The sequence below is a fragment of the Phacochoerus africanus genome, chromosome 13 (genome assembly GCF_016906955.1).
Source record: "Phacochoerus africanus isolate WHEZ1 chromosome 13, ROS_Pafr_v1, whole genome shotgun sequence".
NCBI classification, from domain to species: domain Eukaryota; kingdom Metazoa; phylum Chordata; class Mammalia; order Artiodactyla; family Suidae; genus Phacochoerus; species Phacochoerus africanus.
In genome coordinates, this window is record NC_062556.1 from 300,809 (window position 1) to 314,797 (window position 13,989).

At 48.1% G+C, this 13,989-nt stretch overlaps 1 protein-coding gene across 2 annotated transcripts in view; it reads right to left on the reverse strand.

Moving 5' to 3' along the window:
- Positions 1–5,594: 5,594 nt before the first annotated feature.
- Positions 5,595–13,989, reverse strand: part of CENPJ (centromere protein J) — a 54,603-nt gene continuing 46,208 nt past the window's right edge. For both annotated transcript variants that reach the window (XM_047756048.1, XM_047756047.1), the window contains exons 11-17: positions 13,629–13,713; positions 11,776–11,837; positions 11,397–11,516; positions 9,109–9,249; positions 8,951–9,035; positions 8,754–8,874; positions 5,595–5,948 (exon numbers count right to left, since the gene is read on the reverse strand). In XM_047756048.1, coding sequence (XP_047612004.1) covers positions 5,753–5,948; positions 8,754–8,874; positions 8,951–9,035; positions 9,109–9,249; positions 11,397–11,516; positions 11,776–11,837; positions 13,629–13,713 — 810 coding nt within the window. In that variant the 3' untranslated portion in view covers positions 5,595–5,752. The remainder of the gene's footprint in view (positions 5,949–8,753; positions 8,875–8,950; positions 9,036–9,108; positions 9,250–11,396; positions 11,517–11,775; positions 11,838–13,628; positions 13,714–13,989) is intronic.

Here is a 13,989-nt window from a genome sequence, read left to right on the forward strand (position 1 = left end):
TGGACATTTAGGTTGTTTCCATGTCTTGGCTATTGTGAACAGTGCTGCTGTGACCAGAGGGGTGCATGTATCTTTTTCAACGAAAGTTCTGTCTGGATATGTGCTCAGGAGTGGGATTGCTGGGTCATATGGTAGTTCTCTATTTAGTTTTCTGAGGAACCTCCGTAGTGTTCTCCATAGTGATTGTACCAACTTACCTTCCCACCGACAGTGCAGGAGGGCTCCCTCTTCTGCACACCCTTCCAGCATTTATTTGTAGACTTACTAATGATGGCCATTCTGACTGGTGTGAGGTGGTGCCTCCTTGTAGTTCTGATTTGCATTTCTCTAATAATTGGTGGTGTTGAGCCTTTTTTTCCCATGTGCCTGTTGGCCACCCATGTTTTTCCTTCAAGAAATGTCTATTTAGGGCTTCAGCCCATTTTCGGATGGAACTGTTTGGTTTTTTGCGGTTGAGTTGCATCAGTTGTTTGTAAATTTTGGAGATTAGGCTCTTGTCAGTTGCATCGGTTACAGCTGCTTCCCCCCCATTCTGTAGGTTGTCTTTTCACATTGTTTATGGTTTCCTTTGCTGTGCAAAAGCCTGTAAGTTTGAGTAGGTCCAATTGGCTTGTTTTGTTTGTATTTCTGTTGTCTTGGGAGACTGACCTAAGCAAACATTTGGATGGTGATATTAGAGAATGTTTTGTTTATGTTCTCTTTTAGGCTTTTGTGGTGTCTTTGTCTTAGGTTTCAGCCTAAGTCTTTATTTTATTTTTTTGCCATTTCTTGGGCCACACCTGCAGCATGTGGAGGTTCCCAGGCTAGGGGTCGAATCAGAGCTGTAGCCACCGGCCTACGCCAGAGCCACAGCAACGCGGGATCCGAGCCTGTGTGTGACCTGCACCACAGCTCACGGCAACGCCGGATCCTTAACCCACTGAGCAAGGGCAGGGTGGTTCCTAGTCAGATTCATTAACCACTGAGTCACAAGGGGAACTCCAAGTCTAAGCCGTTTTGAGTTTATTTCTGTGCATGGTGTGAGTGCATGTTCTAGTTTCACTGGTTGACATGCAGCTGTCCAGTTTTCCCAGCACCACTTGCTGAAGAGACTGTCATTTTCCCATTTTCTATTCTTGCCTCCTTTGTCAAAGATTAACTGACCAAAGGTGTCTCGGGTTTATTTCGGTTTCTTTGCTCTGTTCCGTTGGTCTGTCTGTCTCTTTACCTTTATTGCTTCATTGCCCCCAGGCAAAGGGGGCCGCAGAAGGCTAATGCCTTAAAGACTGTGCCCCCTTGTCTCTCTCTTTCTGACTTTGTAGTGTCGTCATCTCTAGGTCCATCCTGTGGCCACACATGGCACTGTTGCCTTTTGACGGCTGAGTAGTATTCCATTGTGTGCACATATCACGTCATCCTTATCCCTTCATCTGCTGATCACCATTGTCATCACTGCCGTGTCTTGGCTCTTAGAAACAGCGCTGCTGGGAACAGAGGGTGCATGTATCGCTGTGTCCAGATGCATACCCAGGAGAGGAGCTGCCAGACCATCTGTGGTAACTCTCTTTAGGCTTTTCAGGAACTTCCATTCCATACTGTCTGCACGTGCCTGCACCAACTAGATTCCCACCAGTAGTGATAGGAGGTCTCTCCCCACCGTCTGCAGCACTGTAGACTCTTTAATGAGGTCTGTTCTGACTGGGATAAGGTGGCACCTCATTGTAGTCTTGATTTTATTTCTCCAATAATTGGTGGTGACCATCTTTTCTTTTTTGCTCTTTTGGGCCGAACCTGTGGCACATGGACGTTCCCAGGCCAGGGGTCTACTCAGAGGTGCAGCTGCCAGCCGACACCCCAGCCACAGCAACACGGGACACCAGCCGCTTCTGTGACCTACACCGCAGCTCACGGCAACGCCAGATCCTTAACCCACTGAGCGAGGCGAGGGGTTGAACCCACGCCTCGTGGATCCTATTCAGAGTCACGTCTGCTGAGCCCCGATGAGATCTCCCTTGAGCATCTTCCCATGTGCCCATTGGTCGTCTGTCTGTCTGTCTTCTTTAGAGGAATGTGTGTTTAGGTCTTCAGCCCATTTTTTGATTGGGTTATTTGATTTTTTGGTATTATTGAGTTGTATGAGCTGTTGATATCTTGGAAATTAAGCCCTCGTCAGTTACATTACTTGCACATATTTTCTCCCGGTCCGTAGGTTGTCTCTTTTTCCATCTTTTAAAGTTTTATTGAGGTATGACATGTGGTGTTGTGAGAATCTGCTGTACAACAGAGTGAATGAGTTATGCATATACACACGTCCATGCACTTAGACTCCTTTCCTTTCTAGATGGTCACGGAGCACTGGATAGAGTTTCCCCGGCTGTAGAGCAGGTCCCTGTGGACCGTCCGTTCCAGGTACAGTAGTGCGATGACTGCACCTCTGCAGTCCTGTCTGAAATTGGGAGGGTAAGGCCTCCTGCCTTGTTTCTTTCCTCTCAGGATTGCTTTGCTTGTGGTTCCATATAAATTGTAGAATTATTTTAGTTCTGTGAAAAATGTCATGGGTAATTTGATAGGGATTGCCTAAAATCTGTAGATTGCTTTGGGTAGTATTGCCTTCTGAACAATAATTCTTCTTCTAATCCAGGACCATGGGATATAGTTCCATTTCTTTGTACCATCTTAAAATCTATTTAACCAGTGTTTTAACAGTTCTCAGTCTTTCACCTTCACCTCTTTGGTCAGGTTTGTTCCTAAACATCTAATTTTTTTGGATGCAATTTTATTTATTTATTTATTGCTTTTTAGGCCCACACCCAAGGCACATGGAAGTTCCTAGCATAGGGGTCGAATCGGAGCTATAGCTGCTGGCCTACGCCACAGCCACAGCAACACAGGATCCAAACCTCATCTGTTACCTACACCACAGCTCACGGCAACGCCAGATCCCCAACCCACTGGGTAAGGCCAGGGATTGAACCCACATCCTCATGGATACTAGTCAGATTTGTTTCTGCTGCACTACAACGGGACTCCCATGGATGTAATTTTGAAAGGGATTTTTTTCATTCCCTTTTTAGTATTTCATTGTTTAACATAAAGAAGTGCAACTGGGAGTTCCCATCATGGCTCAGCAGAAATGAATCTAAATGGTATCCATGAGGACATGGGTTCGATCCCTGGCCTCTCTCAGTGGGTTAAGGATCAGACATTGCCATGAGCTGTGGTGTAGGTCACAGACATGGCTCAGATCCTGCACTGCTGTGGGTATGGTGTAGATTAGCAGCTACAGCTCCGATTCAACCCCTATCCTGGGAACCCACACCCACAAGCCCTAAAAGGCGTGTGTGTGTGTGTGTGTGTGTGTATAAAATAAAGAAGTACAACTGACTTCTGTATGTGAATCTTGTATCCTCCTTCTTGGCTGAATTCATTTATCAGTTCTTCTAGTTTTCATGAGGACTCTTTGTGGTTTCCTATATATAGTATCATGTCATCTGCACATAATGACAGTTGTACCTCTTCCCTTCCAGTTTGGATACGTTTTCTTTTTCTTGTCCAGTTGCTGTGGCTGGGACTTCCAGTACTATGTTGAATAGAGGTGTTGAGAGTGGGCATCCTTGTCTTGTGCCTTTTTTTTTTTCCCCACCTGAGGCCATACCTGCAGCATATGGAAGTTTCTAGGCTAGGGGTCAAATTAGAGCTGCAGCTGCTGGCCTGTGCCGAGCCACAGCAATGCTGGATCCGAGGGCATCTGAAAGCTGTGCCACAGCTCACGGCAACACAAGATCCTTAACTTGCTGATCAAAGCCAGGGATCAAACCCGCGTCTTCACAGACAGCACGTCAGGTTTTTAACCGGCTGAGCCACAACGGGAACCTTGCGGTAAGAGGCCGTACCAGGAACGGATGTTGAATCTGGTTACGTGCTTTATCTGCATCCATCGAGATGACCGTGTCGTGTGTGTATCGCATCGATTGACCTGTGTGTGAACTATCCCTGTGACCCTGGAATGAATCCCACTTGGTAGCTGGTGTGGCATCTTTTTTATGTGGCGTTGGATTCAGCTTGCTAATGTCTTGTTAAAAGTTCCTGGGCCAGGGATCAAACCCACGCCACAGCTGCAGCCTGAGCCACAGCAGTGACACTGGTTCCCTAAGATGCTGAGCTATCAGGGAATTCCTTCAGAGAGTTGTTTTAATTAGGGATTTTATTTGCCTTCTAGTAATTGGTCTGTTTATTTCTTCTTGATTCACTTCTGGTGAGCTGATTCACTTTTAGTGAGCTGTACATTTCTAGAAAAGGTCATCAAACGAGTTGGTACAGAATTGTTCTTAGTAGTCTCAAGGTTTTTTGTTTCTGCAGAATCAGATACCCTTTTTTTTTTTGGTCTTTTCGCCTTTTCTAGGGCTGCTCCTGTGGCATATGGAGGTTCCCAGGCTTGGGGTCTAATCGGAACTGTAGCCACCAGCCTATGCCAGTCCCACAGCAACGTGGGATCCGAGCCGCATCTGCAACATACAGCACAGCTCACAGCAACGCCGGATCCTTAACCCACTGAGAAAGGCCAGGGATCGAACCCACAATCTCATGGTTCCTAGTCGGATTCGTTAACCACTGCGCCACGACGGGAACTCCCAGAATACCTCTCCTTTTTAATTTCTTACTGGTTTCTCTCTCTTCTCCTTGGTGAGTCTGGCAAGAGGTTTGTTGTTAACCTTTCAAAGGACCTGCTCTTAGTTTTACTGACTTTTTCTGTTGTTGTTTAAGTCTCTGTTTTATTTCCTGATATTTATTATTTCCTTCTGCTGACTTCAGTTCTTTCTCTAATTCTTCTTTAGAGTTAGGTTGTTTGATATTTATCTTGTTTTTTGAGGAAGGCCTGTATTGCTATGAACTTCCCTCCAAGAACTGCTTTTGCTGCATCCCATAGATTTTATATGGTTGGTGTTCTGTCATTTGTCAAAATCACACTACATTTTTCAATTTCCTCTTTGATTTCATCATCAACCTGTTGGTATTTTAGTGATAGTTAAAAAAAACTGAGTTATTGCCAACACTGGTGTCAAATTACACCAATACACCAAGCGACAGACCAAACATGTAAACTGACTTGAGATGACTTGCTCCTCCTTCAAGGTCAACCTGCTCCTGTCAGCCCAGTCGTACAGGTTACGACGGCAGGGCACCTGGTTGCTTCTCACCTCCCACCATCTCAGGGCCCCAGGCTGACAGCTCCACCCCCAGCCTCGCGGTAGCTGTTTCCCTTACGAGACTGATCTGCTCTGGCACAGTGAACTCTTCTTACTGTATTCTTGTTTGCCAGACTTGTATTTGTTGTTTTCACTTCTCATCTGTAACCGCTGTGGTAGATGAAATGCTGCTATGATTGTAGCACTAGTTTAACTGCACAGTAGGATGCTGACTGGAGAAATGAGCTTCCTCCTTCGGTAAACCTCCCGAGCAAGACCTTGACATGGTGAATGGCAGTGAGAACGTCTCTTGGATGCTGTACTTGGAGGTTTTCCTGACCTTCCGTCCACCCAGTGAAAGCAGCCCCTTTAACGCACGTCTCTACAGGTTATAACCAAAGAGGACAAGGCAGCCAAAGGGAAACAACATAAAAAGAAGCATCAAGTTTTATTTGATAACCCAAACACTCTTTTCCAGTTGAACACACGCACACAGAGTATGTCAGTTAAAGCACAGAATCCGTAAGAAACGCACGTTTAACCAGAAAATCAAGTTAGTGTTGTTTTCATGATGTGTCACACGGGGATCATGACAATCTCGTGTCTATTAGAACGTTGCCGTCCTTGTCTTTAACTCGTACGCGACCCGATGTGTATTTTGTTTCCTGATGGCCGTTTGCATACACAGTTTTCACAGTGCCGTCTGGATATTCCCGTCTCTTGAACTGGCTGGTATGTAGTTCTCTCTGGCCATTACTAAACTCTATGATTTTGTTTCCATCTCTGTAAATTTAAAATAGAATTTACTTTCTTTACAAATAGGAACCACACACCAGGAAGGCTCGAGCAGTTCTTCCTTCTCTCCTGTCCCCGCACCACACCTGCTGTGCACACTCTTCCCTCAGTGTTTCTGCGGCAGGCAGACAGTTCCAGGGATGAGAACAGCTCTTCTGCGTGCCCTCCAGAGTTTTTTAAATAAATGTTTTCGTCACAACAGTCTTAGATGTCTTTAACTTTGCATGTGTTGTGCCTCTTAAAAATTTTTTTTAAAAAAGGGAACTGTATTACAATGTCTTTCAATTTGGACCTTCCTTCTTTCACTAAGTTAAGGCCACCCGAATGCTTGCTCCTCCTCAGGCTGGAGAGGAGCTGTGCTCCTGGGAAGGCACGTGTTCAGAGTGAAGACCCGTCCTGAAGGAACAGGCCCAGCAAGCAGAACGCGGAAAGAGCTGACGCCACAGTGACTGCTTGATGGGTGTGGGGGTATTGAAACTGAATCCCAAATACAGGTATCATGTGCCATTAAAAACACAGGCTGCTTTTTGACTATTTCTCAAATTACATATGGACACAGTGGCCTTGTGCCACATAAGAGTGTTAAAGAGCCACTGCCTTGTCAAGTGTGATCCCGGGGGGTCAGCCTCACCTGGGAGCGCTGGAGAAATGCAAAGCAGAGTTCCCGTTGTGGCTCAGTGGTAACAAACCAGACCTGTACCCATGAGGATGCAGGTTCGATCCCCGGCCTTGATCAGTGGGTTAAGGATCTGGCGTTGCCGTGAGCTGTGGTGTAGGTTGCAGATGTGGCTTGGACCTTGTGTGGCTGTGGCTCCAGCTCTGATTCTACCCCTAGCCTGGCACCCTCGGTGTGTTGCAGATGCAGCTTCTTTGGGTGGGGCCCAGCAACCTGCACTTGCGCAATCCCGCCAGGTGATTCTGATGGACAGTTAAGTGTGAGAACCACACTGTAAGTGAAAAGTGCCAAAATAATCCTGAGTGTATTGCATATTTGAAAGCTAAGAGACTAAATCTTAAAAGTTTGCGTCGCAAAAAAACATGTAGGAGTCCCCCACAGTAGGTTAAGAAGCCAACTGCAGGAGTTCCCGTCCTGGCGCAGCAGAAACGAATCCGACTAGCCTGTGGATTCAGTCCCTGGCCTTGCTCAGTGGGTTAAGGATCTGGCGTTGCCGTGAGCTGTGGTGTAGGTCGCAGATGCAGCTTGGATATGGTGTGGCTGTGGCTGTGGTGTAAGCTGGCAGCTGTAGCTCTGATTAGACCCCTAGCCTGGAAACCGCCATATGCTGTCGCTGTGGCCCTAAAAAGACAGGAAAAAAAAGAATCCAACTGCCATAGCTCAGGTCGGTGCAGAGGTGCAGATTTGGTCCCCAGCCCAGAACAGTGGGTTAAGGATCCGATGTTGCTGCATCTGTGGCTCGGATTCAGTCACTGGCCTAGGAACTTCTATATGCCAAGGTTGTGGCCATTAAGCTCTGTGAGGTGATGACTTTGCAATTCCACAAATCCCATATCTTTGTTGGATACCTGAAACTGAAGTTATATATATGTCACACATCAATTAAGAACAATTCTGGGAGTTCTCATCGTGGCTTAGTGGTAATGAACCCAATCAGTATCCAAGAGGATGTGGGTTCAATCCCTGGCATTGCCGGGAGCTGTGGCGAAGGTCGCAGACGCGGCTCGGCTCCCACACTGCTGAGACTGTGGTGTAGGCCGGCAGCTCCGATTCGTCCCCTAGCCTGGGAACTTCCAGGTACCGTAGGTGCGGCCCTAAAAAGACAAAAAAAAAAAGACCAGCCATGAGTTACCCTCTAAGATGGAGCGATGAGTACAGGGAACTTGTCACGTTCTCTTTTTGTTACAGAAAACGTCAATCACGAGTCAGAACCTTTTGAAAGGCCCCTGACAGGACTCAGTACACGACACAGGTTTAGGGGATCAGCAGGTAAAGTTTCAGACCGTGTTAAGGGAACAAAACAGTCATGACCATAAGAAGATCCTACATTAAACAGTACTATTGATTTAAATAAGTAAATACTTTAAACGGTAGTGTTTTTACTTTGTCTTGGGGCCAAGTTTCTACCATAGAATTCAAGTTACTGGGTATGAAACTGACACACTCCACAAGAGGTGGGGTCAGAGCTGAAAACAGGACTCGGGGTTGACAGACATAAACCAGGGTTTTCATTAAAATGGTGCTTAGAAGATGCTCTTTATTGTGGACTGAAAAAGCCTCTCACTTCAAGAAAGTTAATAATAAAGAGACCCCTGGCCTGGGAACCTCCATATGCCACGAGTGTGGCCCTAAAAAAAGCAAAAAAAGAACAAGAGAAAAACTTAATAATAAAGAGATTGCTGACTCTCTGAATCAACGGTCTCTAAGAAATGGGTCCCAAGCACTTCAGCTGGGACGCGAGAGACAGAAAATCGGAACAGAGCATCTCAGTTAAACCTGCTTGCGGCCGCCGTGCGCTTCTCGTGCCGCAGCAGCAGGGCCGCTTCCCGCGTGGTGTCTCGGTCACTGCGCTCAGGTCCCCCACACGCCCTCTTCGTGCGAACTGCTCTACAGGCTCCCTTGGTCTTGAGGCTAAAGACTGACTAGATAACAGACTCTCTTTATCTCACACGAGTCCTACACTCCAGGACGCTGAAAACACATCTCACCTGCTCGCGCACTCTGAACCCACTGAACATTCTGAGTGCCTTATGCAAAGGTTTTGGTATTTTTCACCCTCGCTTGGTACTGAAAGCTGCAAACTGAAGCTCCAACCCCAACCCCAACCGGTTTCCTACCGCTGCGCTCTGACAATGGTGCCGTCTGGGAAAATGCTTTCTTCTTGCCCGTCAGCGAATAAGGTCTTCACAGTCTGGTCGGGAAACGTGATCTCTTTCCTTCCATCCGGGAAATGTCTTTCTGTGTCGAGAGGGGTTCGTCAGTGCTGGGTGTGAGGGAAGGGGCTGGACCACGAGAGGGCAGAGCGGGCGCTCACCTGTCTGGCCCGAGGAGAAGTGCAGGACCTCCAGCCCTTGCGGGTAGGTGGTGTGCGTGGTCTGCGCGGCCGCGTAGTAGTAAACCTGCGGAGACACGGCGTCAGCGCGGCTCCCCGCGGGCACTGCGGGCGCGGGCGACGCGGGCGCGGCCACCTACCACTCTCCCGTCGGGCGTGACCTGCTTGACGTCACCGTTGAAGAAGGTGACCGTGACCGTCTTCCCGTCGGCGCTCACGTCCTTTCGAGTCCCGTTGGGAAACGAGATGAGACGGCGCCCGTCTTTGTAAAGCACCTCCGTCTACGGAAGGTGAGAGCCAGGCTGTCACCACGGAGAACGTCCTCCCGAGATCTCGCGACAGAAACAGCCCTACCCCTTTACCCGCTTGGAAATGTCTCCATGAGGGGGGTCCCGGCGTGGCTCAGCAGAAACGAATCTGCCTGGCACCCACGAGGGCGCAGGTTCGACCCCTGGCCTCGCTCAGTGGCTGAGGACCCGACGTTGCCGTGCGCTGTGGTGTAGGTCATGGACTCAGCTCAGATCCGGTGTGGCTGTGGCTGTGGCTGTGGTGTAGGCCAGACGCTGCAGCTCTGATTCGACCTCTAGCCTGGGAACTTCCTAAACAGACCAAAAAAAAAGGAAAAAATTTTCCAAGATAAAAGGTAAAACATTCCCAAAGGGAGAAACATTAATAAACTCATAATAATCAACTTCACGTATCAACATATCGCCATTCTTATGTCACCTATTCCCCCAAAACAAAAACTCTGGTGGTGGTATTTTGCGTTTTGTCTTTTGGGTTTTTGTGTGTGTGTGTGTGTGTGTGTGCTTTTTAGGGCCTCACCCGTGGCACATGGAAGTTCTCAGGCTAGGGGTCAAATCGGACCTACAGCTGCCAGCCACAGCCACGCCGGATCCTTAACTCACTCAGTGAGGCCAGGGATTGAATCCGTGTCCTTACAGATACTCGTTGGGGTTGTTTCAGCTGCGCCACAATGAGAACTCCCCCGGTGGTGGTTTTTTTTAAAGCCAACTGCAGCCATCACTTAACCTGTAAGTGCTTCAACTACTATACATAATGGAAGGATTTTTAACAAAACCATTATCAGCCTAACTGCAATTCCTTCATCAATCAGAACCATCCATATCGTTTTCGATAAATTCAGTTTACCTGAATCAGGATCAAAACAAAGGCCAAAAACAACAGCTGGGTGATAAGTGTCTCTAATCTCAATTTTTTTTCTTTTTAGGGCTGCACCTGCGGCATATGGAGGTTCCTAGGCAAGGGAACCGTTGGCTCCAAGCCACCGTTGCCAGCCTACACCACAGCCACAGCAACAATGGATACTTAACCCACTGAGCAAGGCCAGGGATCGAACCCACATCCTCATGGATATTAGATTTGTTTTTGGAGGTTTTTTTGCCTTTTTTAGGGCCGCATCCGTGGCATATGGAGGTTCCCAGGCTAGGGGTCAAATCGGAGCTATAGTCACCGGCCTATGCCAGAGCCACAGCGGTGCGGGATCCGAGCCGAGACTTCACCCTATCCCACAGCTCACGGCAACGCCGGATCCTTAACCCACTGAGCAAGGCCAGGATTCAAACCCGCAACCTCATGGTCCCTAGTTGGATTCATCAACCACTGAGCCACGACGGGAACTCCTCAGATTTGTTTCTGCTGTGCCACAAAGGGAACTCCCCTAATCTCAATTTTAAGTCCTCTCCTTTCACCCTTTTTAATTCGAATTGGTGAAGGGACAGAGTCACTGACCATGTGAAATTTCCCACAGTCTGGATTGGGCTGATTGCTTTCCCGTTAGGGGGTCACTTAACATGTTCTCATAGCCCCGTTTTTCCTTAAAAAGCCCCGTAGCTGGCTCTCAGAGCTTGAGTCTGTTCCAGCTGAATCACTCTCTGGACGAGCTGTGGGCCCCGTGCAGCGGCACGTCCAGAAACGCGGCGAGTACGAAGCTGCCCCCTGACCTCAGCACTGACTGGTCGCATCATTCCACCCGTCAGCCTTTCACCTAAGGTCTCCGTGGCCACGGATGACGGCTGCCTGGAACCTCTACTTCATCAGATTGTGAATTTTATCATTCCTTTTTGCTCACTAGCGGGAATTCTTCTAAAGAAGAAAACCATCATCATCAAGAGTTGGTTGCCCTACAGCAGTCAGTCCAGGAGAAGCCTAACAACCTCCTCCTGACGGTTGGTCCTGTCCTCTCATTCCTCCGGACGCATTCCTTCCTCTGCTGCTTCTCTAAACTAGAAATGGCACCTAAACCACACGGAGCCTTTGCAGGGGAGTCCAGAGGGTCAAGCCACGGTTACGTTCAGCCCTATCAACAGCCTTGAAGAGCCATTATTTGAGAATCCAACTCTAACCTCTATCTTAACCCACGTTTTATTTTTATAGCATTATCACTGCTTAAAAATAAAAGTTTCACCTTTCCATCAGGATGGCTGATCTCTCCCTGAATTTCTTCTTTTTTCTCTTTTTCATCCGCTTCCGTGCTTTCAGGATCTGGAAAGCTCACTGGCTCAGGGGGCTCCCAGGGTGAGGCCGTCTGCAAGGACAAGAGACTCTTGGTCTGTCCTACAGGGCATGTACCACACATGTGAAGCAACTGCAACTTACACTTGGGTCAAAAGCCAGGAGTCTGCTATTCGAGAATCCCAAGAAGAGTGCTGGTGTCATACAGAAAATGGTTACAGTGTTACGTCGAGAGCCTCCTTTATAAATGGTTTAGAAAATGAAGCCAGTTAACTGATCAGCTTTAAGCCTGCGTAATCTGTGTGACCATATGACAACATAAAGAGATGTACCTGTCCCTTCTCCCGACTGCCCACATCACCAGGCACAGACTTGGATCTTCGAGACGGATCGCCTGTTAGAATACAACTGCCAGAGTTAGTTTTACTCCTCAAGTGAAAGCTTAGAATTTACCCAATTTTATGGTCAAACATTTCCTTACTTCACTCTTCTTTTGTGAATTGCTGTCCTTTACCCATTATTTAAGAAGTCTTGGGGAGTTCCCATCGTGGCGCAGCGGAAACGAATCTGACTAGGAACCATGAGGTTGCAGGTTCAATCCCTGGCCTCACGCAGTGGGTTAAGGATCCAGCACTGCCGTGAGCTGTGGTACAGGTTGCAGACGCGGCTCGGATCCCAAGTTGCTGTGGCTGTGGTGTAGGCCAGCAGCTGTAGCTCCAACTTAACCCCCAGCCTGGGAACCTCCATATGCTTCAGAGGCAGCCCTAAAAAGAAAAAGAAAAAAAAGATTCATGCACCTCTGTGTTCACTGCAGCAGTATTCACAATAGCCAAAACATGGAAACAACCTCAATGTGCATCAAGAGATGAATGGTTTAAGACGATGTGGTACATATATATATATACACAACAGACTACTACTCAGCCATAAAAAAGAAAAAACTAATGCCATTTGCAGCCACATGGATGGAATTAGAGACTCTCATACTAAGTGCAGTCAGTCGGAAGAGAAAGACAAACACCATAAGGCATCACTTTTCATCTGGAATCTCACACATGGCACAAATGAACCCACCTACAGAACAGAAACAAACTCATGGACATGAAGAGCAGACTTGCGGTGGCCGGGGGGGGGGGCTGGGCGTGGGACAGACTGGGAGTCTGGGGTTGGTGAACTACTGCGTTTGGACTGGATGAGCGATGAGCTCCTGCTGTGTAGCGCAGGGAACTATACACACTCGCTTGTGATGGAACATGACGGAGAATGACGTGAGAACAAGAATGTATACACACGTAAGACTGAGTCACTTTACAGCAGAAAGCGACAGAGCTCTGTAGTCAACAATAATAAAAGAAGTCAAAATAAAAAAGAGAGGAGTTCCCATTGTGGCTCAGTGCTAACGAACCCGACTAGTAGCCACAGGTTCGATCCCTGGCCTTGCTCAGTGGGTTAAGGATCTGGCATTGCTCAGAGCTGTGGCGCAGGTCGCAGACATGGCTCAGCTCCCGAGTTGCTGTGGCTGTGGTGTAGGCCAGCAGCTGCAACTCCAATTCAACCCCTATCCTGGGAACTTCCATATGCTGCGGGTGTGGCCCCAAAAAGCAAAAAAATTAAACACTAAAAAAGAAATTCATTTCACACTCAGTGGTCAAGATTTTAAAATCTGAGCAGATCAAGTCTCGGCAAGCAGAATGCGGACACTCTGCTGAGGGTGAAGAAAGCAACCGGCACAAGAGTTCTGCGAAGGGCAAACCCAAGGTGGCACCAACATGATGCAACCCACATTCTCCTCCTGCCACGTGTGCTGGAGACTCGGGACCGGGCTTATTCTGCGACCATCCGGGGCCATCGGAATGGCATCAACAGGAAAACTTCCCTGTGGCAGATACACATGGAGCTGCACGGCAAGAGCTCACAGCGGGGAACGAGGGCAAGAGGGCGAGAGGTAACGAGGGGCAAGGACGAGGTCAAGTGCACGGATGGGGCAGGAAGCACCACGCTGCTCTCGGGACAGGACGCGGGAAAGAAGGAACCATCAGACGGGGCTGCTGGCCGCGTGCGAGCTCAGCGGCAGCAGGATGCACCCGGTTCAGTGATGAATCCCGTGTGTACTCAAGGTGGGTGTAAACGCTTCCTTCTTGAAATTCCTGAAGTATTTTATAAAAAGATCATGCAACTATCTTACCTGGTGTTGGCAGATAATTCTTTCTCTGTTTTTCTACCTGGGTTCCCGAAGAAATCTGACTCTTCTGAGGTCGAACTGATGAATTCTACAGTGTGAGGAAAATGTGAATATAGAATTAGTGCTGGTTTACATACGGACACAGTGAATGCAGTGAACAAACCTCAGCTTGCAGTGGGAATCTTTAAGTGTGTTCATTTAAGCTCTTTTCACCTGTCACTAGGGGCCGAGTCAACAAACAAAGGCTGTCTTCCAGGACTGAACTGCACGTGCACACACACACACTCACACACACAGCCTGTCTTCTAGGCGTGAACTGCACACGCACACACGCCACCCTTGGCACAACACACAGTGTAAAACA